General features: G+C 36.0%; 1 protein-coding gene and 1 long non-coding RNA gene across 5 annotated transcripts in view; one reads left to right on the top strand and one right to left on the bottom strand.

Moving 5' to 3' along the window:
- sif (still life) overlaps positions 1-22,025 on the bottom strand; it is a 727,300-nt gene that overhangs the window by 57,228 nt on the left and 648,047 nt on the right. For all 4 annotated transcript variants that reach the window (XM_069812852.1, XM_069812854.1, XM_069812855.1 and 1 more), the window contains 6 exons: positions 20,225-20,404; positions 18,831-18,949; positions 15,889-16,065; positions 11,701-11,888; positions 8,138-8,244; positions 493-786 (listed from right to left, as the gene is read on the bottom strand). In XM_069812852.1, coding sequence (XP_069668953.1) covers positions 493-786; positions 8,138-8,244; positions 11,701-11,888; positions 15,889-16,065; positions 18,831-18,949; positions 20,225-20,404 — 1,065 coding nt within the window. The remainder of the gene's footprint in view (positions 1-492; positions 787-8,137; positions 8,245-11,700; positions 11,889-15,888; positions 16,066-18,830; positions 18,950-20,224; positions 20,405-22,025) is intronic.
- LOC138691122 (uncharacterized) overlaps positions 1-22,025 on the top strand; it is a 37,744-nt gene that overhangs the window by 6,390 nt on the left and 9,329 nt on the right. The window contains exon 2 of the long non-coding RNA XR_011329752.1: positions 5,952-6,105. This is a non-coding gene — a long non-coding RNA (uncharacterized lncRNA). The remainder of the gene's footprint in view (positions 1-5,951; positions 6,106-22,025) is intronic.

Here is a 22,025-nt window from a genome sequence, read left to right as displayed (position 1 = left end):
TCATAAAATGTCAGTACTGGGAGAAAAAGTGAAAGCTGATTGTCATGTGTCATTTCTAAACTCTGAGATTTTCAGGTATAGAGTGATACACAATTCTTTTGAATTTTAATTTTTCTTCTGCCTTTTTTTGAAGGACCACAAGGGCAGACCTCGAGGACCACAAGTGGTCTGCAGATCATAGTTTGAGAAACGCTGCTTTAACCCATAAAGCCACCACGTTATATGACTTAAACAATTGTGTCAATATTTTCTTTCATACGTCTGGGTGTTATGGTGCATAAATGAAAAAAAAATAACTTTCAAAGAGTTATTATTTTTAAATGTATGTACTTTGAAAGTCTTCAGTTAAGTTTCGAGTCTGACAATTACGTCAGTCCCTACGAATATCTCAGTTTAAGGTAAGCAAAAAATTAACAGACATACGCTTTCATGAAGTAGTTTTTGATCGATTTTATAAATCTCTAGAATAATTTAATTACAAAGTGTACCTACCTGTTCCGTCACTAACCGTTTTACTTCTTGACCTAAAGCTACCACTTCCTGGATGGGGCACATCTTCACCAGAGTCTCTACTGCTGTCCAAATTGTCATAGTCAATGTTCCCTGCAGAATGCCTCTGAGGTCCTTTCGGAGGTTTCTTCGGCTTCCCTAAAGTATGAGAACCTTGGAGGATGACAACACCTTTGCTTGTAGTTGGAGGAGTACTTTCATTAGCTACTGGTGTACCACCCGTCGTTGAGGATGATGATGTAGTAGTGCCTGTTGTCGATGAAGACATTAGTGTGCCTGCAAGGGAAAAATTTTCTGCTATATTGCTAGGTGTGCAGTGATATAACTCAAGTAAACAGTAAAAGAATTTAATCAACATTTTAAATCAAGTGATAACAATACTTATGAAAAATTGTGTAATTTTGTATAAAGGGTAAGTACATATGAGGACAGTTTTTGCAAAACTTGCTAGCTGAAAAAAATAAATTTTACAGGAGAGACAAAACACTATAGTAAGCAAGTTTTGCTGTATCTCTCACTTATAGCAGAAAGCAAGTTTTGAAAAAACGATCACACTTTGACACACTACAATGAAGAGAAATAAACCAATATTACTAAGACGCTTTGAACATCATATAGAGGCCTGCCTTATGTTAACGAATCCATCAAAATCTTAATTTTGCAAATTTTGCAGTTAGCAAGTTTTGCAAAATCGATCCTCATATGTACTTCGGTTCATTAAAAAAAGTAATATATACGATATGCGTAAATCACTTGTGATTTAAGATGGCGCTTATTCCATCGGATCCCGGCCAACCAGTCACTCATACGAGTGCACCTCCGCACATGTGTGGAGTTCAGTCCTACGTTCATAGACATCTATGACGTACTGCAGAGGGCGGCCACCAGAGGAAACCCAAGAGGTGGAACTTAAACTGAGAGGATTCGATCCGACACCAGGATGAGAATCCAGTGTGGCTTAGTGGATAAAGCATCAGCATGTAGAGCTGAAAACCCGGGTTCAAATCCTGTGCTGGAGAGAGTTTTTCTCCGTTCCACTACTCTTTCATCTCTTTTTTTGTTATTGCGGAGGGCCCCGAAGGCTTGTACTGGAGCCTCTAGTGAGATTATTGTGCCTTAACATTCCTATCATAGAAATGTTTGAAATTCGAATAGTCACATTCTTGTAGATATCGTAATTCGGCTGTATGGTGCTATCTATCTATTTAACTTGTACATCTTTATGGTTACAATGGAGTCCCATTGCAGTGGCCTTCCACTCCCCTTTTCCGAAAACATACTACTGGGTGTTCAGTTCAAAGTGTGTCATGGCTCGCTGTATGTCGTCATGTGGCTAGTCGATGAGCCTAGAGAATTCAATCTTCCTACACTTCCGCAGAGGCGTATTACCTATGTGTCAGAGAAGTTGCCTGGCAAGTATGGCGTTCTTACCGATTCGTACGGTAACACTGGTAGTGGCAGGAATGTGAACTGTTTCGAAACATGTACTGAGGTGAGTTTTTTTATTGGGTTATTTTACGATGCTGTATCAACATCTCAGGTTATTTAGCGTCTGAATGATATGAAGGTGATAATGCCTGTGAAATGAGTCCGGGGTCCAACACCGAAAGTTACCCAGCATTTGTTCGTCTTGGGTTGAGGGAAAACCCCGGAAAAAACCTCTACCAGGTAACTTGCTCCGACCAGGATTCGAACCCGGGCCACCTGGTTTCGCGGCCAGATGCGCTGACCGTTACTCCACAGGTGTGGACTGAGTTTTTTTTCTTACTGTCGAGATATGGGGAGAGGGTTAAGACGATTACTTACGCATTTGTTGACATTAATTTCGACAGTCAACATGGACATGGAATATTTTGATTTGTATTGTGAAATGTTGCGGTACGCAACCGATGATAACAAATACCCTGCGTACGACTTGGTCGCGCAAAAGACAGTTCGAAAGAGGTTATGGTAGCACACAGACCGTACAGACAGTCATCTGTTTCTACGACGTTCAAGTTATACCGTACACGTTCTCAAGTTCAGATTGAACGCCTTGATTAATAGGCAACTTCTCTGACATAAAAGCTGAAACTCGCTTCAAATCGCTGACTCATCAACAGTGACGTCATGACACACTTTGAAATGAAGACCCAGTAGAGGAAGAACAATTGTTTGTATGCATCTGAAGTCTGACTAGTGTAATATGTAGCTAGTCGGCAATGTATGCAATGGAGGAGGAAAGGAACTGGCCACCCAACCCCATTATCTCCTGGCCTAGTTGTCTCGTAAGTGGTGCCTTCGTTGTATCACTTGTGGGGTTCAGACCTGTCTTCGGACAGTTGACTAAACAAACAAACAAAACTATGGCCTCAGACTGATGCCAATCACAATATTACATCACACCAATATCGTTTTGATTAATGCTACTGTAGTGACGACAATGTTGACTGAAATGACTGAGGGAAACAGATGAACCCCAAGGAAAACCCTCAGGATCCACAAATATGACTCGCAGTTATCGTGAGCCAGCTGAGCTACCTGTGAGATATCTCACATTTTGGGACTAGCCGTCATGGTGGTCTAGTGGCTAGAGCGCTGGACTTATAATCCTGTAGACCTGGGTTCGACCCATGACGTACCCCCAACTTGTATTGGACAAGCCCGTCATTTCATCTCATCTCATCTCATCTCTGGTATGTCATAGACAGGGTCCGGATTTTTCGAAAATGCATATGTGCATATGCAAATGCATATTTTGAGGGTTAGTGCATGTTTCGGCATTTATTTAGTTTATGTATGATCAATTATCTGACATTTCTGAACGAACTGTAAATCTAGTAATGAATTTGTATGTCGGACATCCCTTGGCACTACAATAGCCTTCCTATTTCAAGTGAAATGTTAACGGGACCATACTTCCAGTCTCACAATACATGCAGTTAGATGGACGTTGCAGACCTTTTTCACAGAAGGAATTTCTTACATTCCTTTCTCAATGCAGTATCCTCTCAAAGTTTGTGTCGACAGGACAGCAGGTGTTCATCTGTTGACTTGTTTTTCATCTACTAATAGTTTATGTGGTGTTCTGTCAGATTAAACTAAAAATGCCTGAAGACAAGTCCACTAAATCCTTGTTAATGCAGCTGTGGATTTCAGGCAATAGTGACTATTCAACTGACGGCGATGTAGTGTATTGTCAAGTATGTGAGAAGACTGTGAAATGCGAGAAAAAGTTTTAACTAGAACAGCATTCATAAACAACTGCACATCTCTGATCAAAACAAAAGGGTAAGAACACGCAACAGGTACTTTTAACTCAAGCGAAATCACGGTCTGAAGTTAGTAAATTTTCTGCTGACTTTCATAAAGCTTTTGTATGCAGAACATTCCGCTGCATAAATTAAATAATCCATATCTATGATCATTTCTTCAAAAATATTGTCTTAATCAGAGGACACCGGATGAATCCACTCTTAGGAAAAATTATTTACTTTCGCTACATGCTTCTATCCTAGATTCAATATGGTCTGACATAGGAGAGAACTGTTAATGGATTTTGGTTGATGAATCAACAGATTCATGTGGCAGATACATAGCGAACTTCATAGCGGGTAAATTATGTCCAAAGGAACCCAGCAAACCTCGTTTCCTTTCATGCAAAGTGTTGGAAAAAACCAACCACAGTACAGTTGCAAGATTTGGTTAGTGCATATTGTTTTGTTTTTAGTGCATATTTTCAAAATTTTTAATGCATATTTGCATGCATATTTTAGGTATTTTCAGTGCATATATATCCGGGCCCTAGTCATAGACCAGCCCCATATGGCGCACCCTAGGCAACAACTGTGTTGGTAAATTGGTCTGCACAACTGGCTCCATATGGGTGAATGAAGAAACAGTCAAATACCTGCCAATAGTAATAAAAAAATTTGGAACTGGAGAGTGTAAAATGCAGAAAACGAAAATTTCTTTCTTTTTCGGGTAAACAGTAACTGGTTTAATTTATGCATGTGTTATGAATGATGGTTCAAGAACATAAATCACTAAGAGGCGTATCATCACTAACATTATAAAGACCTCAATTGTTTTTATTTATTTTACTTGGTTATTTGACAACGCAGTATCAACTACTAGCTTATTTAGCATTAATGGAATTGGTAATAGTGGGATCAGCGATGGGGAAAAGTAGCACAGTGTGTTCCCTTCCCCTCAATCATAGTTGAACCCCTCCCACTGCTAGCTAGCAGACTGCTCATTCCTGAATCTGTTTCCGTCCACATCGCGACCACAAGCCTGCGAGTATCAGTGGTGGAATCATGTCCACATCAAAGTAAAAAGATACATTTACAAAGACGAATGGAAATGTAAGTACTTTTGTGTTCCTCGAAACAACAAAGCATTGTGTTCGTTGTGCAACAAGGAGGTATTCTGCTCCTTGTTTAGTGTGTTCCGGCATTTTAAATCCCTCCATGAACAGAATTATAGTGAGAAGAATTTGGCAGATAAATATTTGAATTTGTATTTTTATCGTGGTGACATTGTTATAACAGTAATCCTGATATTACAGTATCGTGACGGTTTTGTGTAGTCATTTTACAGATTAAACGCTAATTTATGTCCTTTTTAAATAGGGCCAGAAATTGGAAGAATTAAAACATTCATTAAAAACTAAAGACGAGCCAGCTTCAATTTGTTTAGCAACAAACATACTTCGTGTTAGTTATCTTTTCTCAAAACATATAGTAGAGAAATTTAGATGTTCTCGGAAGGGAGTAACAACTTCGGCCCAAGGTTTTATAACATGGTAATAGCTAAATTCCTAAACATACAATTTGCTAATGCCGATAATGTAGAAAAAAAACCAATTAAAAAATTGCTGTTAACAGAGAAAATTTAAAGTTCAATTTTTGTATTTTTCTCTTCTTCTTCTTTTTTACTTTTTCACTCTGTTATTTAATAAAAATGTCTTAACATTATATGGAATGCCCCCTGAGCACGAGTAGGTAACATACTCTTTCTGGGGCTGCTAGTGTGTTTTATGTTAAAAAAAATCAATATGTATCTTTGTTCTGGCAATAAAGTATTATTATTATTATTATATTATTGTTTCTTTTGTAACATTATTTATATAATTTGTTAATTAATTATTCGTGCTATCAGTTCATCTGTTGCAAGAAAAGTATTTGCATTCTATTTACTTTGTTTATTACTCATTCGATCTGTTTACCGAATGAAGTAACAGAGTTATTATTTTCGTTCTATTTATGTAAATACATTTTAATTATTAAAATGTAAATGCTTGTTTCGTCCTATTAACATTTATCAGCACCCTATTAGTTTAGGTCAGGAGTATAACAACACAACTATTACATCGCGTTTCTACTGGGTTACGCCGCTGCACAGCTTTGGACTCGCCTTATAAACAATCAAACGAAATACGCCTGACCTTGCTGTTTTAGATGTGGAGTGAGTAAGTTGCTGATTATGTTCGTTCCACCCCTTTACCCCATCGCTGAGCGAGATGGTATTTGGAGACATGAGGCCGAGGATTCGCCATAGATTGCCTGACATTCATCTTACAGTTGGGAATAACCTCGGAAGAAACCCAATCAGGTAATCAGTGTATTTCTTAATATTAAATTTCAGTGTTTCTCAGTTACTGTGTAAAGGTGTTTTTAAGATTGAATAACTTTTTTTGAAGAAAGTGTGACTTTGATTGTTATTCTTCTGGACCCTTCATATATTGTGCAATTGACTATGTCCTTATTAAAAAGAATCGAAGTGTTGAGTCTCTGATATGAATCTCAAAACGTTCTCTTACAATCAAAAGCATTGAGCTATTTTCATAAATAGACATACTGGTACTATCTAATAATTATAATATACAGCGCACACATTTCATTTCCTTACCTTCAAGCTGCACTTACTCCTGCAGCTGTATTATGAGCTTCCCTTGTGCGCCTCATGCTGTGTAGCCTAAGCTGGCCTGAGATAACACAGGACAAACATAAGACAATGCACTCATGCAGTCCCTGTGGGAGAAGTTAAATTTCTTGTTGGGTCTGGCAGTCATTATGAGCGAGAACTTCTTTAGTGGTGATTGAATGGATATTTCTCGATTTATTATACAATAATGGGTATTTATTTTGCACACGATTCACTAATAGGGATATCCTGAACTAGCACCAACAGATAGCGCACGTGTACTTTGAGGGCTGCGCTTTGCGTGTGCATTTGTTTTTCGGTATATAAACATTGATATACGTTGTGTAGGTATTTGGAATTAGTATATTAAATACTCTTAAAAACAACTAAAAATGGCAAATTTTTGTTATGTTCCTATTGTAATAAACCAGGGAAAGCTTTTTGTCTTCAATCAGGTCCCGAAATATTCTGAATAATGCTTTAAATCTTAAAAAATATAACTAATTAAAGAAAAGTAACTACTTCAAGTAAGAATTGTTGACTACAGTTTCATTTTGGAAGAGGAAAAAGAAAAGTTAATAAAAACATATGCAACCTCGACAGCGAGCTATGTTAGCTTAGTTACATTATATGAAGTAGTTGTAGGAGTCTCCGAAGTTTACGCCTGCAGTAAACTCTCAATAAACTGAGATGTTTATTATCCAGGACGATCCGTAGTGAAATCCATTTCGTGAGTAATGTTTTTAATGTACTGTAGACTAATTATTAAAACCATGTTTTAACTTCAAATTTTCAAAATCATCCTAGGCTACATAGTATTCAAAATTGCATGTCCTTAACCTACAAAATGCACGAATAATCGTGATACTACTGTGATCATATTATATCATCCTATTAAAAATTGCATTTGATGTTCCTGCAACTATAGAAAAAAATACAAGGAATTCAATCTCGATAGTCCCTTCTCTATAAAAGAACACGTTGGTGGCAGCATACCCTGTTACTTAAATACTAATGATTAAAGGGGGCAATATTCACCTTCGACATGGTTCCAATTTTTTTATTCGTGCACCTCGTTCTCAAAGTTCCCGTTTAGGTTCATGAACATTCAGTTTACTCATATCTATATTCTGCGTACTGCAGATTTGCCCACCCATCTCCGGGAATCGCACAATATTATACAGGTTTACGTTATTATTTATTGGAAATTAAATTAAATTATGAGGTAAGAAAATATTGAATTATATTAAATTATACTAGTTTATACAAAATAATTGTAAATATAATTTTGACACGCACAGAAAACCAACAAGCGGGAAAACGTAATCAACTGTAGCATATGACATAACATAGCCCTACAACATGTTGCGCCGCATGGAACGCTCCTGCCATCTAATGGTAAAACTTCGCATAAGATATCCCTATTCTGTCCGACAGTCATCCTACAGCATATAATCTTTAGAGAGACTAAAGTCTAGCTGCAAGACAGTGCATAGGAGGTGGCGTCCTGTTTTGACTCATAAAAACTTCAACGATGTAACACTTCATGAAGAACGATTTTAAATACTTATTTTTTATTTTTATTGTTGTAACAATGAGCATTAATAGTGAGTTACTGTCAAGGTGATTATTTTGCGACTGTTTTGTAGAGTGCATGATGGAATCTGGTAGCATGGCTGTGGACAGTGGTAAGAAACTAAAATGTTTTTACTGTACTTACCTGTACTTGTCGTGCCAGGTTTCGTTGCTGGGATACTCATATTTCTAACACTCTCTCTGATTATCTGACGGATTGTCTTCAGGAAGGCATTTCTGAAGTCAGCCGTGCTGTACAAATAATAATATAAAAAGAACTTTAGCTATTTACTATAGTGATTCCTTTACAACACATTTTTAAGCTGCACCATAAAATAATGGCAATTGCTTTGTTATATCTTTATATCTAAGATATCATTCTACAGTGGAGCTTCTTATTACTGTAGTTAATTCTTTCCATAAAACTCAACGGTTATTGAAATAGCAATAATCAAAACATTGAAACCATTTGTTACAGCGATATTTCGTTCTGAAAATAGCCACATACGAGTATAAAAATCTTTCATATTACCTATATCTTTCTTTTACATTATAACTTTAGACAAAATTATATTTTACAAGAAATATCACACACTGACGCTATTACATTGATTTAAATTAATAAAAATTGAATAAACTTTGAGAGAAATGCTTAATAAATGCAAAATAAATGGGGTTAGGTCCTAGGCGAATTCTTAAGATTTATGGTGGACAAAGCATTAGTGATATACTTTTTTTTTTTCCGAGTAGACCTACCAGTACTTTGGTTTCTTTACTGTTCTCATCCCATCGTAAGTGTTGATTTCAAACAATTTTCTCCCCTCCCTCCTTCCCGGGGATGGAGGAGGGAATGAGTTAATACCGCATCTGTCTCATATACATAAACATATTAGGCCTATATTAGATTCACATGATTTGCTGAAATATATCAAGGGTTGAAAAATACTAACATGTATAGTTTATTTTAATATGCTTACAGTTTTTAAATAGATCTTTGTATCTGCAAGAGATATTGTTTAGACCAGCGATTCCCAACCAGGAGTATGTGTCAGCCATTCAGAGATGCGCCAAAGATAATTTATTGATAAATGGTGGACATTACGGTACATCTTTTTGCCTTGTTTCTTGCAATACCTGATGATACAAGTAAAGATAAATCTGAAATTATTTTAACTTAAAAGTGTTTCGTAATTGTAATCTTTTTATTTTGTTACTACAAAATTTTGTAAAAATTTGTATTTTATAGCATAACAATATAAAACACATGTTAATGAAATAACTATCAGAGTTATTAGTCTTCATTATTTTATTGCTTTAAAATAATTGTAAAATAAATATTGCTTTTTGCCAAATTTGTTTCTATTATTTTAAACTAAAAAAAAAAAACTAACCCAGATATACAAAACAGTTTTATTACATCTTATGCAAGTAGTGTGGTAAAAAATGGTGTTGGAGGAGGAGGAGTTGGGGGTACAGTTTCAATATAAGCCTAGTTAAGAGGTACGAAAGACGAAGAAGGTTGGAAAGTGCTGGTTTAGACTGACATAGCAAAGAATGTTTGAATTATGGATTCAGTTTTTGAAGCTAAACTAAAATAATTAGATGCATCTATAGTTTCTGTTGGGCAAGAAAATAATTTTGTGCTGGGGAAGAGAATTTTCTCCCTTTTCCATCGAGTTTATCATGGCTCATTATTTTTTTTTCCATCACTGATATCGCCATTTCATTGTCTCTGAAACTCTGTAGACTGAAACGAACTTGAAATAAATAGTTCTTATCCATGACCTTAACAAAAAACATGCGTTTACTAAATACTTTTGCGTTCGTAAAATAGGCTTTTATTCAACATTACTTTATTCCACTAGTGAAATAAAGACTTTACCTCACAGTTCATTAGTATTTTCCTAGTACCCGGGCACACACCTATACTTTTACATTCAACTATTACTCAAGAAGTTACTAGATGTCACTACCTCTATTTCTTTATTATCATTTCTTAAATCTCCATACACTCAATCTCCTTCTTTCTCTATCTACTAATACTAGTACATCGTAATTTGTGCACTGCATCCATATATATATATATATATATATATATATATATATATATATATATATATATTCCCCCCCGCCTTCAGCTACAGGGATTAGGCCTATTGGCCTGTTCCGTCTTCAAGGTTTAAATCATCTGTCCATCTCATTTTCGGTCTTCCGACATTTCTATATCCTGTTGGTGCATAATCCATAATTTGTTTTGGTAGTCTATCATTAGTCAGTCTTGTAATACAGTATGTTGGTACCAATTTTGTTTCTGATTTTTAATCTTTTCTTCTAAATTAAAAATATTTAATAATTGTCGGATATTTTCATTTCTTTGATGATCCAATAAAGTATAACTGGCAACACCTTGTAGGAACTTCATTTCACTTACTTGAATTTTTCTTTTTGATGCGCGGTTTAATGACCAGTTTAATAATGGAACTGCTAGGGTTTTGTAACATTTTAATTGTGTTGAGCACTGTGTTTTATTTCTTAAAGTTCTTCTTATTGTTCCACACATCTGTTGCAATTTGCTCAACTTACTGTTAATATCCTGTTCACCCAAATAAGATATATTGCAGCCTAAGTAGTTAAAAGAAGATATCTGTTCTACAGTTCCTTGATTAATAACTATTTTACATCGCCTATGGTTAAGCCCGCTGAAAGCCACTGTTTAAGTTTTATTATTAGAAATTTTTAGATTATATCCTTCTGTTATTAGCTGGAGTTGGTAAGTTGCCATTTGTAGATCATCCTCAGATTCTGCAATCAATATTTGATCATCGCAAAAAGCACTGTATTTAATACAGTTGTTCCTAAATTTATACCAAATGATATTTTATTCCGCCATTCTTCTATGGCTTTATTGAGGTATAATTATATTAAATAATGTTGGAGATAGCGGGCACCCTTGCTTCACACCTTTGTTTACTATTACTGAATTGCTTATCTGATTACCTACTCTTATCAATATTTTTGTCTCATATGAGCTTTTTATGATATTTACTAAATGTTTGGGATAATAATTTACCTTTCGGGATGCGAGGAGACTTGAAATTGCGAAGTTGGGTTTATAGGATTTAATAACAACACGCGTTAGTCAACTGAGCTAAACAGACACGATGATTAATTACGTCTTAATATTCCTCTTAAGTTTACAGAAGTAAAATATGAAAATATTTTAATCACATTAGTCCCGTGAACGTTTCTAAATAATCCCTGAAACTTCAAAAAGATGAAAATACACGTTTAAAATGAAAAAAAAAAATTAAATTACATAAATAATTATAATTTGTTATTTATCCAACGCCTTAGATACCATTCCTCACTATTCATGGCCTCCTACATCGTGGCCTACCTAGTTTGCGTATCGATTCTAAAATCCATGCCATGATAAATGTGATTATACGAGGACTTATTTTCAACATATTTTCTTTTATAAAACATAATTTTTCCTTATGGTCATGGATAAAATTACGTATGGTATTTGTGAGCGTGATCTTCATTGCGCTCGGCTGACGCCTCGTGCTTAAATCCTTCTACTCACGCAATAAAGATGCACTTACCTCACAAGTACCATAAATAACTATTATTTTTGTTACTGGTACCTCATAAAAGCGACAAAAATTTATTCCTCTTTCAGACAGTTTTCACGCTATGATTACATACCTGTTGGACAGGACATACACCTTCTCAGACCGCCTCTGTAATTGGCTGCGCAGGTGAATGAGTTCCCACAGGAAGTGAGAGTCCATGTCTTTAGCTGAACTTGCTCGGACTTGCACTTCCGTAACTGGGATAAGAACCTGATAGCGGATAATTTCCACCTCACTTGAGCTGCCTTTACTCGAAACACCCTATACAAACAAGAAATGCATATATACCCTGTACAGGTATTGAATAAAATCTTAATCATGCAGTTCGGTACGACTCATCCAGTGTTTAGTCTGGGCTGCTGTAAGCAGAAGTTTCAATAGTTATTCTTAGCAGGGCCATCCAAGGACAAGGCCGCTGAATTTATGGAAGCACTGAAGCTCACCAAAATATTTGGTCAGGGTAAATCGTCAGTTCTCAGAAGCTGGGATTTAAAATAAATACAAAGAAATCTAAATTTATGTCAGTCACCAAAAGACAAAATGATCAAGTGAAGGAAGTTAAAATGGGAATATACAAGTTTGAAAAGGTAAAAGAATTTACATATCTCGGATCAATATTGACAGCAAATAATGACCTAAGGAATGAGGTACAAAGAAGAATAAATCTGGCTAACAGGGCATATTATTCACTTTTACCAACTGTTAAAAATAAAATAATATCTAGAAAAATCAAAATCAAGATTTACAAAACCCTAATAAGACCCATTATAACATATGGTACAGAAACATGGGTCCTAAATAAAAATACATGCAAACAACTAGCAGTATTTGAGAGGAAAATCTTAAGAAGGATTTTCGGAGAAATTGAAACAGTGGATGGATGGAGAGCCAGATATAATAATGAGATATACGAACTGTAGAAGGAATCGGATTTGGAGACGCACATAAGATGTCAAAGATTGAGATGGTTGGGACACGTCACAAGGATGGAAACTACAAGGAAAGTGAAGATTGTCTTCAATAACAACCCAGATGGAACCAGATTAAGAGGAAGACCGAGAACAAGATGGTGGAACTGTGTACGAGTGGAATTAGGAATAAGGAATTGGAGGAAGTGGCGATGGATAGAGAAGGATGGAAGAGAGCCATAGAGGAGGTTAAGGCTCACTTGGGCTGTAATACCAAATAAGAAGAAGAAATCGTCAGTTACAAAATTAGGCCTATGTACGTAAAATGCCATACCGGTACAGTACTGATTTAAACCTAAAGGAAAATTCCAACTTCTGTACTGTCCAGCGAAAGAAAGAATAAAGTGATGTAAATCATAGAACCCAATAGATCTGTTCCTGTGGCAAAAAATAAAAGAATCATTGTCAATTCAGAGATCTTAACACCACGTGCATGTGTTACATCACTTTATTCTTTCGTTGAACAGACATTAACTCTATATAAACGTACTTTCAATTCAAGCATCTGCATTAGGGGTGTATAGAAAAAAATTTTTTTGGGAAATCAAAAAACGGCTAGGGCACAAAAGTTGCGTTGTAATGTAATGAGATTGCACAAAAAATGTCGTATATTTTAAACAATATCTCACCAAACCTATCAAAGCCTAAAACTTCATTGTTCACATGTGCCGTCTCATTCTGACCCGTACGAAATACAGAGACTCATCTTGCAACCATCCGATATGATAATGCATCATTTCCACAAGCTTTAAGTAACCATTGATGACATTGGCGAACATTTCTACCATGGGCTACCTCGATTTTTATCCACGATCATTCGTAAATCTTAGTAAACATGCTTTAAAGCAATTAAAAATAGTGCTCTACATTTAAGCACGCACAATAACATCTGTTGTCATAGCAACCGATTTTACCATTCAATACACCGAAAATATCTCTATGATCACCAGTTGTCTTGTATCGCATGCGAATTCACATGACCCATTCCTGGCAGTGTTGCCACTACTTTATTTACAACCCTTGTATGGTCTATACATGGGTAATTAAAAAATTAATGGCAACATTTGAATTAACAACAAAGAAAACAGTTTTGAAACAGTCACATTGTTGCAGTGCTCAGAAGTAATTTCCTCCAACATGAAGAACCCGCCTCCACACCTCAGGGAGACGACGGATGCCATCCACAGCGTCTTCTTGTACTAATCTTCGAACAGACTGCTCTACTGCTGCTATAATTGCCTGTCTGGTTCTAAAGCAAACTCCTCTAAGTGGTAATTTTATGTTCGCGAAAAGTTCAAAATCACATGGGCTCATATCTGGGGAGTATGGAGGATGCTCTAGAATTTCCCAGTTCCATCTGCGAAGTAAATTAATCACAGGGGCAGCTATGTGAGAGCGAGCACCATCATGTAGCACAATAGGATGAGAATTCAGGAGATTCGGACGTTTACGGCACACAGCTGGTCATAAATGGTGCTCCAGAAAGTAACTGTAATATGCACCGTTCACATGATTTCCCATAGGAAGTGAATGAGTGACAAAGACACTGTCAAAATCATAAGCAATAATGAACATGACTTTAAGTGGATCCTGTTCTTACCGATACTTTTTTGGCTGTGGGGAATCATTGTGCTGCCACTCATTTGATTCTCTCTTCAATTTTAGTTGGAAGCATCGAGCCCAGGTTTCATCTAAAGTTATGATACGTCGAAGGAAACGCTCGCCTTCACGTCCATAGCGTTCTAATCTCACTGTTACCATTCTCTGCCACATGTTTTCCTCTTTAAGATTGTGTGGAACCCACCGAGCGCAGATTTTCCTCGTCTTTAACTTCTTAAGTATGTGAAGAATCGTACCAAGAGCAATTCCAACTTTCCTTGCTAGTTCAATACAAGTCCAACAACGGTGTTCTTCCAGCAGTGCTCTTACAGTGTTCACATGCACATCATCACTTGCCGTTTGCGGTCTGCCAGCTCCACGTTTTTGATGAACATCTTCCCTCCCTTTGTGAAATGCATGTGCCCACCTAGCCACGGTATGATATGGTGAAGTCTCTCTACCACAAGCTTCCAGTAATGCTGTATGGCATTGTCGAGCATTCTTGCCTCTTGCAATCTGAATTTTAATTAAGCATCTTTGTTCGTATTTGCTAAACATTTTAGAGCACTACAGATAACAGTCTACAAATTAAACTCACTACAAATACCTTATAAATGAGATTATTGTCTTCAAACTCACAGATAACACACATCAGATCTCTTCTTTCTCATTGTTATCAGCTTGCATCATTTACCGCTGATAGTGCCACATACAAACATTGTTGCCACTAATTATTGAATATCCCATGTATGTATTTTTTTTTTGCTATGGCTGATACTTAATTATCTGTCATTCAGCCATGTGAAGAAGCCAGTTGTGTAGACCAATTTATACTGACAAAGTAAAAGATGGCGAAAGCATCGGTGGATTGTTTAAACGAGATAGGCACTATAGATTGGACTTTTTTGATCACTGTTAACGAATAAAGAATTAACACTGAGAAAAATCCCAATTGCGATCATGTCTGACACAAGTGAAGGGTACACGGGAAAAACGAACAATGTCACATTTCCATTAAGGTTGAGATATTGATTTATTTCGGTATATTACTACAATATTTATTGGTGTTTCTACTTGAAATGAAGGAGATGATGAATGTATCCGTGGTTTTAATTCTCCTTTACCACTTTTGGTAAAAATAACACTGAAGTTTGTAGTAATACAGTGAATTAGATAATGACATCACCCTTAACAGCATTGTGACATTGTTCGTTTTTCCTGTGTACCCTTCAAGTGTCAAAGTAAAAATCTTACATGATGATATTATTAATTTTTGATCCTACAGAATTCTCTGTAGTGGCTACTATTTATTAATAACAGAGAAAAATTCACTCTAGCGCTACTGTACGATGACATATTATGTCGAACATGGGAAAAAATCAAAGGTACTGGTAGGAGTTCGATCCGGTGCTGTGGATTGAGCCTTGACGTAGCTCAGTGGCAGAACAACCAGTGCGTAACTGGGGGTTCTGGGTTCGATCCCCGGCACCAGAGCAAATTCTTCTCCGTTGTTAAAAAATAAAAATTTTAGGCCTAGCCAGAACTCGAACTCAGACTACTTAAGTAACAGGTGAAGGTTTGACCACTCAGCTACCACATAGGTCTCATTAGAAGTGGAATCAATGAAAACAATATCTAACAAGAACTGAAAAGAATAAAGCAGAACATTAATTAATATGGTTTTTAAAACTTACCATGAGTTTCTTCTTTTGCCTGAGCCTTTCTTTGCAGAGGAATACAACTGCAGATTTGAAAACAAAGCACATGGCATGTAATTCCAGACCCTTCTTGATCTTGCCGAGGAAGTCTGAGATATTGAGCCATTCCACACCACCATAATACAGAAGGTCACCAGGACTCAAGTCTATTGGCTGCAAAATAAATATATATTGTTTCTGTAATATATTTAATTTTGTAGAAGAATTTGTTTAGAATGTACGAGAAAAATTATTATTATTTTCTTTTTGAGCAGAAGCATTATTTGTAGCATTTAATGTAATTGAGATTAATGTTTTCAGTTTGCATATAGAAAAACTCTAACATACAACATCTCATAATATGATTAGCACTTAGGATAGATGAATTCATTATAAATATATACATCGCTGACTAGTAACATATTATCAAACTTCAGATGTATACAAACAATTGTTCTTCCGTTGACACGTATCGTCAAGTGAGATGTAGCCTACTTACTGCTGATAATATCAGACAGAACCTCAATCAGAGCCCAGTTACATATTATAGATTGTTCTAATTTGAACTAAAGATGTGAATGAGCATTATTGTAATGAACAATATCTTCACTAAGAAAAGGAATACCGGTACTCTTCTAATAAAAGAGCTTCTAGGCTTTTGCTCCTAAAAAAAGTGTTGAGCCACCAGTGTCAGCACTTAATTTCTTGTTTTATGTGCAAAGTGGCTGCGATTTGGAAGGAGGTCTGCATGACGAAGAAGTAACCTTGGAAAAGAAGTACAATATGAGTCCATATTATTGTCTGATATTCTATCAATAGTCTCTAAACACACACCTTCATCTCAAACAGCAGAAATAACTCAAATGCTCTCTCAATTAATATCACTCAATAAAAGAATTGTGTTCCAATGGATACCATCCCATTGTGGAATCCTGGGAAACGAGAATGCGGATGCTTTAGCAAAGAAGGGCAGCACTGCTACTTACAGACCTGTTACTAAATCTACGTATTATTCTGTGAAAAGATTTATTAAATCTACATACTTAGACTTCAACAAACAAAATTTGATAACACAATCTCAAGAGAAAAAATGGAACTCTCTGCATCATAATCCACAGTTAATTCCCGATTTACCACGAAAATCGTCTGTAGCTGCATCTAGATTGGCAACAGGCCATGATTGTTTGGCCAAACACCTGCATAGAATTGGAATATATCAGTCCCCTAACTGCCCATTGTGCAACTCAAACCAAGAAATGGATTCGGAACACCTCAAAATCTGTGCTTCAGTGGCTGACCATGATAATATCTTTGAAAAATATTGGAATGCAAGAGGTCAAATGACTTTATTGTCAAACGCCTGGCATTAGAAAACAACAACAACAACAACAACAACAACAACAACAACAACAACAACAACAACATATTGTCTGATATTGTTAGGAGTCACTAGATTAGACCACCAAAGGAATACTGCCATCACAGAAAAACTTGGAGTACCCAGTTTAACCGAGGAGATAACAAGATATCAACAAGAATGGAAAGAGCATCTGCGGAGAATGGAAAGAACTAGACTCCCAAAATTAGCATTCCAGTAAGCTCCAACAGGACATCGAGATCAAGGACGACCAAAACATCAGTGGAAAGACCAAGACCATCTTCGCTAGGTTCACCGTCACAGCCCATTTTGACCTAAAACGAAACTGTTCATGATGATGATGATGATGATGATGATGATGATGATGATGATGATGATGATATTGTATGATCAAGGGGATTTCAACAGTACCGGTACCCCCTACAATTTTTTCTAACTACAGCACTGATTACACTGATTGAAAACTTAAAGTACAATAACTTGAACTAAAACAAAACATTGATCCCTGCAACGCAAAACATTTATGGAAATGTGATATGACTGAAAAGATACTAAAGAAAGAATTTAACTGAACAAAATTTAGTCTTCATATCAAATCTAACCCAATAGAACCTAACGATCTTCCTCCTCTTCTTCACTTATTGCAAAGGTTTTCACAGAGCTGTAATATTCTTGCTCAACTAGATCGAGATACAGTTTTTCACAAACACATAGACACTCATACGGCTGCCAACTAAATGTTCAAGTACTTAAACTTGGTCATTTATTGACTTGAGGATATGAACTTATAGCAAGAAAGAACCAAGTACTATGCACTTGGCCATTGCTTGACTTAAGAAAAAACTTTGGTGCATTATTAAAACAGATTTCAGTAATGTATTTGGTTTTTTCTTGCATCAATATGACGCCCCTCCACACAGAGGACAATATGGCGGCATTATCTCCATTCTCAAAAAAATGTCACTTGATCACTTCTTGATTTGATCGATTCAATTGCAATAACTTTGTGCTTTTTTAATGGCATAAATATATTTAATAAGCTACCATTGGAGGCGAGAAAGATACCAATAAATAGGTTTAAGCCCTGCATACATAGATGGTTGCTGAACAGACCTTTCTATTCAGTGAATGAATTCATGGAGTATGATGTAAATATTGTATTTTAGAAATGTAACCCTTTCTTTATATTTTAATTTGTCTCTGTATTTTAATTATACCTTTTGTCCTTATATAAATGTGTTAACCTACAGCATACTCTGTTTATCTCTCAGTGTTTGTTTTGTTTATTTCTCAATGTTTGTTTATTTGACTATGTATGTTTATTTGCTTATAATTATTTGTTTACTTGTCTATATTTATTTGTGCATGTGTGAGTGTATGTGTGCGTGTGTATACTATCGAACCTGACGATGTCATATCCAGGCCTTGTACACTGGTTTCTGACAAATAAATATTATTATTATTATTATTATTATTATTATTATTATTATTATTATTATTATTATTATTATGCATACAATAATGGTCATCTTCAGTACTGGTAACAAGATGGTAAACTCACTTGTTTACATGACTTCTGATGTTGTCTGAAGAGGTGATCAAAAATTGCTCCATATTCTTCATGTATCCTCTGCATTTCATTAATGTGTTCTGCTACTTTTTCCATGCCTTTTAAAGCCTCTGTAACAAAAATTGAATAATAACATTAATGCAATTGGCTTACATCTGTGCAGGCTAATGATGAGAGACTAGTAAGTTAATAAATAATTATGTAAGTAAATAAATGAATTTATAAATAATTAGACAGACAGACAGATAGATATGTAGGTAGGTAGGATACCTGGAAGGTCAATCATAGATAAACTTTTTACATTTAGACAAATCAGTGAGAAATTCTGGGAGTATGGTATGGACCTTTATGAAGTATTTATCGATTTTAGACAAGCTTATGATTGCATAGTGAGGAAAAAGTTGTGCGCAGCACTGATTTCATATAATATCCCATCAAAATTAAAAAGATTAATAAAAACTACCATGGAAAACACCATAGCACAAGTTAAAATTCAGAATGAGTTAACAGAAGAACTGACTGTAAGGAATGGATTGAAACAAGGGGATGGGCTGGCCCCAGTTTTATTTAATTTAGCGTTGGAATATGTAACCAGGCAAATGGAAATACAAACAGACTCAACAGTAGTATATAAATCAGTACAACTGATAGGTTATGCTGATGATATCAGCATTGTGGAAAGGTCAAAAAAGGCGATAGAAGAAGTTTTTACAGAATTAGATGGGAAGGCGGCAGAGATAGGATTATGTATTAATACAAATAAGACGAAAACAGTTCTTCAAACTAAAAAATCAGTACAAAATAAAGTTATCTAACTGAATAATACTGATATTGAAATAGTAGAAAACTTTAAATATTTGGGTTCCATAGTAAACAAGGAGAATGATGATTAGTGGAGATAAAAGAAAGAATATTACGGGCTAACAAAGCCTATTTTTCAATGATCGACTTGTTGAAATCCCAAACAATACATAGGAATAACAAAATACGACTGTATAAAACAATAATAAGACCAATATTGTGCTATGGTTGTGAGACATGGACCATGCAAAGTAAGGCGGAGGAAAGATTGAACAGCTTCGAGAGAAGGATTTTAAGACGGATTTTTGGCCCAGTCCAAGATGAGAAAGGATGGAGAATAAGATATAATTCTGAGTTATATCAGTTATATAAATATATGGAAGTATCCAGATTTATTAAATTTAGAAGATTACAGTGGGCAGGACATGTAGTGAGAATGGATGAGAAGCGGATAGCAAGAAGGTCCTTCACCCAACAAATGCATGGGAAAAGAATAGTTGGAAAGCCCAGGAAAAGATGGGAGGATAGGCTATATAGACAGAGAGACAGATAGATAATAATAATCAAACATAAATAGGACTTACCTACTAGATGCTGGTGTTCATCTGCTTGCGGATCTGTGAGATTCCTTAATTGTTGTAGTAACAAGGGATACTTTAGGATCCTCTGGATTGGTTTGATGAGGTACGATTCAAGTGTTGAAGAATGCTGCTGGCGAGGATTGCGTGCTGCGAGGAACTCTTGGAGTGCCTGATTGCCCTCATCTGAACAAGCAACAGATTACTATAAAACAGACTGACTGGTTAATTTTCGTTGCCTCTTGTGTTGCTTTAATATTGTCAAATGTCAATATTACAAGTTCAATTAAGACAACAGTTTCGGATTTAAGTTACGAAATAAACAGAAACCAAAGTATTATAAGTTATTGTCGGACCATCGGATCTGTGCCCCTTCAGCGCTGTCGTCGTTCTTGAAAAAGTTAACGCCTGTACTCACTCCATTCCACCCGCTTTCCTCCCACCATGTTAAACAGCAGGCCACGAACTTTGCCGAATAGGGATGTTGCCAAACTTCCGTCAAACGGTATCATAAATAACTGGTCCTCCATGCTACAATATCATTTCTTTCAATCAAAATACATCTTGTATTTCTACATTTTTTTAACCTAAATCCCATGTCTCGAATCACTTTCCATAGCGTTTCTCTCCAACCTTGGAAAATATTGTCTCTCGCAACCTTCAGTAATTTCTTCAATGTCGGAACTTCATTCTACACGGTATAAAATTCTTGTATCTTTCTTCTTAAAATACATCGATTCATATCATCTACAAGAATTAAAGGTTCCCATGGTCTGTTCTGCCCTGGTGATTCTAGCTTTTCATCTCCTGCACAGACTCCCTCTCTCCTGATTTTCTTTGATAGGTGCTCTGACCTGCCTATATAAATTACATAAAAATGTCGTATTATTAGTATTAGTTAAGTAAGTAATTTTAATACGTAATCAATTGAAATAAAATAAGCCCCACCTGTGATCGCAGCTGCTGTTTTCGTTGCCTGATTTATAGGAAACAGATAATTGACCTGTTTGTTTCTCTTCATCGCAAAATGCTATTACGTACTTGCTTAATAATATTTCTTTCGCCACTCCGTGCTGCAGTGTTCATGTTGAGTTGACAACACTGGACTGCAAGTGCAAATAAACTGTCCCGCAAGAAGGCTCAAAATTGTGAGTAGTGGGAGAGAGAGAAAGGGAGAGAGCTAGAAAAGAGAGAGATAGGAATGCAGGGAGAGAAATGAATTACCGAGGCTGAGAAGGAATTAGGGTTCAGTTCGCATATCTTACGGGGGCACAGATCCGATGATCCGACAATAGTGTAATGTATCTTGGATAAAAAAGAAATACTATCGATACTTTCGTGAAACTTATTCTATCTAACCTTTTCCTTTCCTTTCCCCTATATTTTTATTTTGCTTTCTTTTCTCTTTACTTTCTATCTTAAATTCTCTTTTCTACTCTTCTCCTTTTTTCCTCGTCTTTATTCTTTCTTCCTTTACTTTTTCTTTCTCTTATCTTCTTTCATTTGCTTGTTTCCTTTTCCTATTCTCATATTTTTTCTTTCTTGGCTTTATTTTATTTCTTCTTCACTGTTGTTTGTTCCTTTTCTCTCTCTTTCTTTAGTCTTCCTTATTTTGCCTTTCCTTCTCATTTATTAATTCTTTCCTACTTCTCTTTATTTTCTTTAAATAGAGAAAAACTCGTTCCGGTACCGGGAATCGAACCCGGGACCTCTCAGCTCTACGTGCTGAGGGCTCTTTCCAACTGAGCTATGCCGGGACCTCATATAATGAATATGTGATGTATTAAATGTTAGCAGTTGTCACAAA

The sequence above is a fragment of the Periplaneta americana genome, chromosome 16 (genome assembly GCF_040183065.1).
Source record: "Periplaneta americana isolate PAMFEO1 chromosome 16, P.americana_PAMFEO1_priV1, whole genome shotgun sequence".
NCBI lineage: Eukaryota > Metazoa > Arthropoda > Insecta > Blattodea > Blattidae > Periplaneta > Periplaneta americana.
Note: the sequence above shows the minus strand (reverse complement) of the source record. Positions and strands in the feature narration are given on the sequence as shown.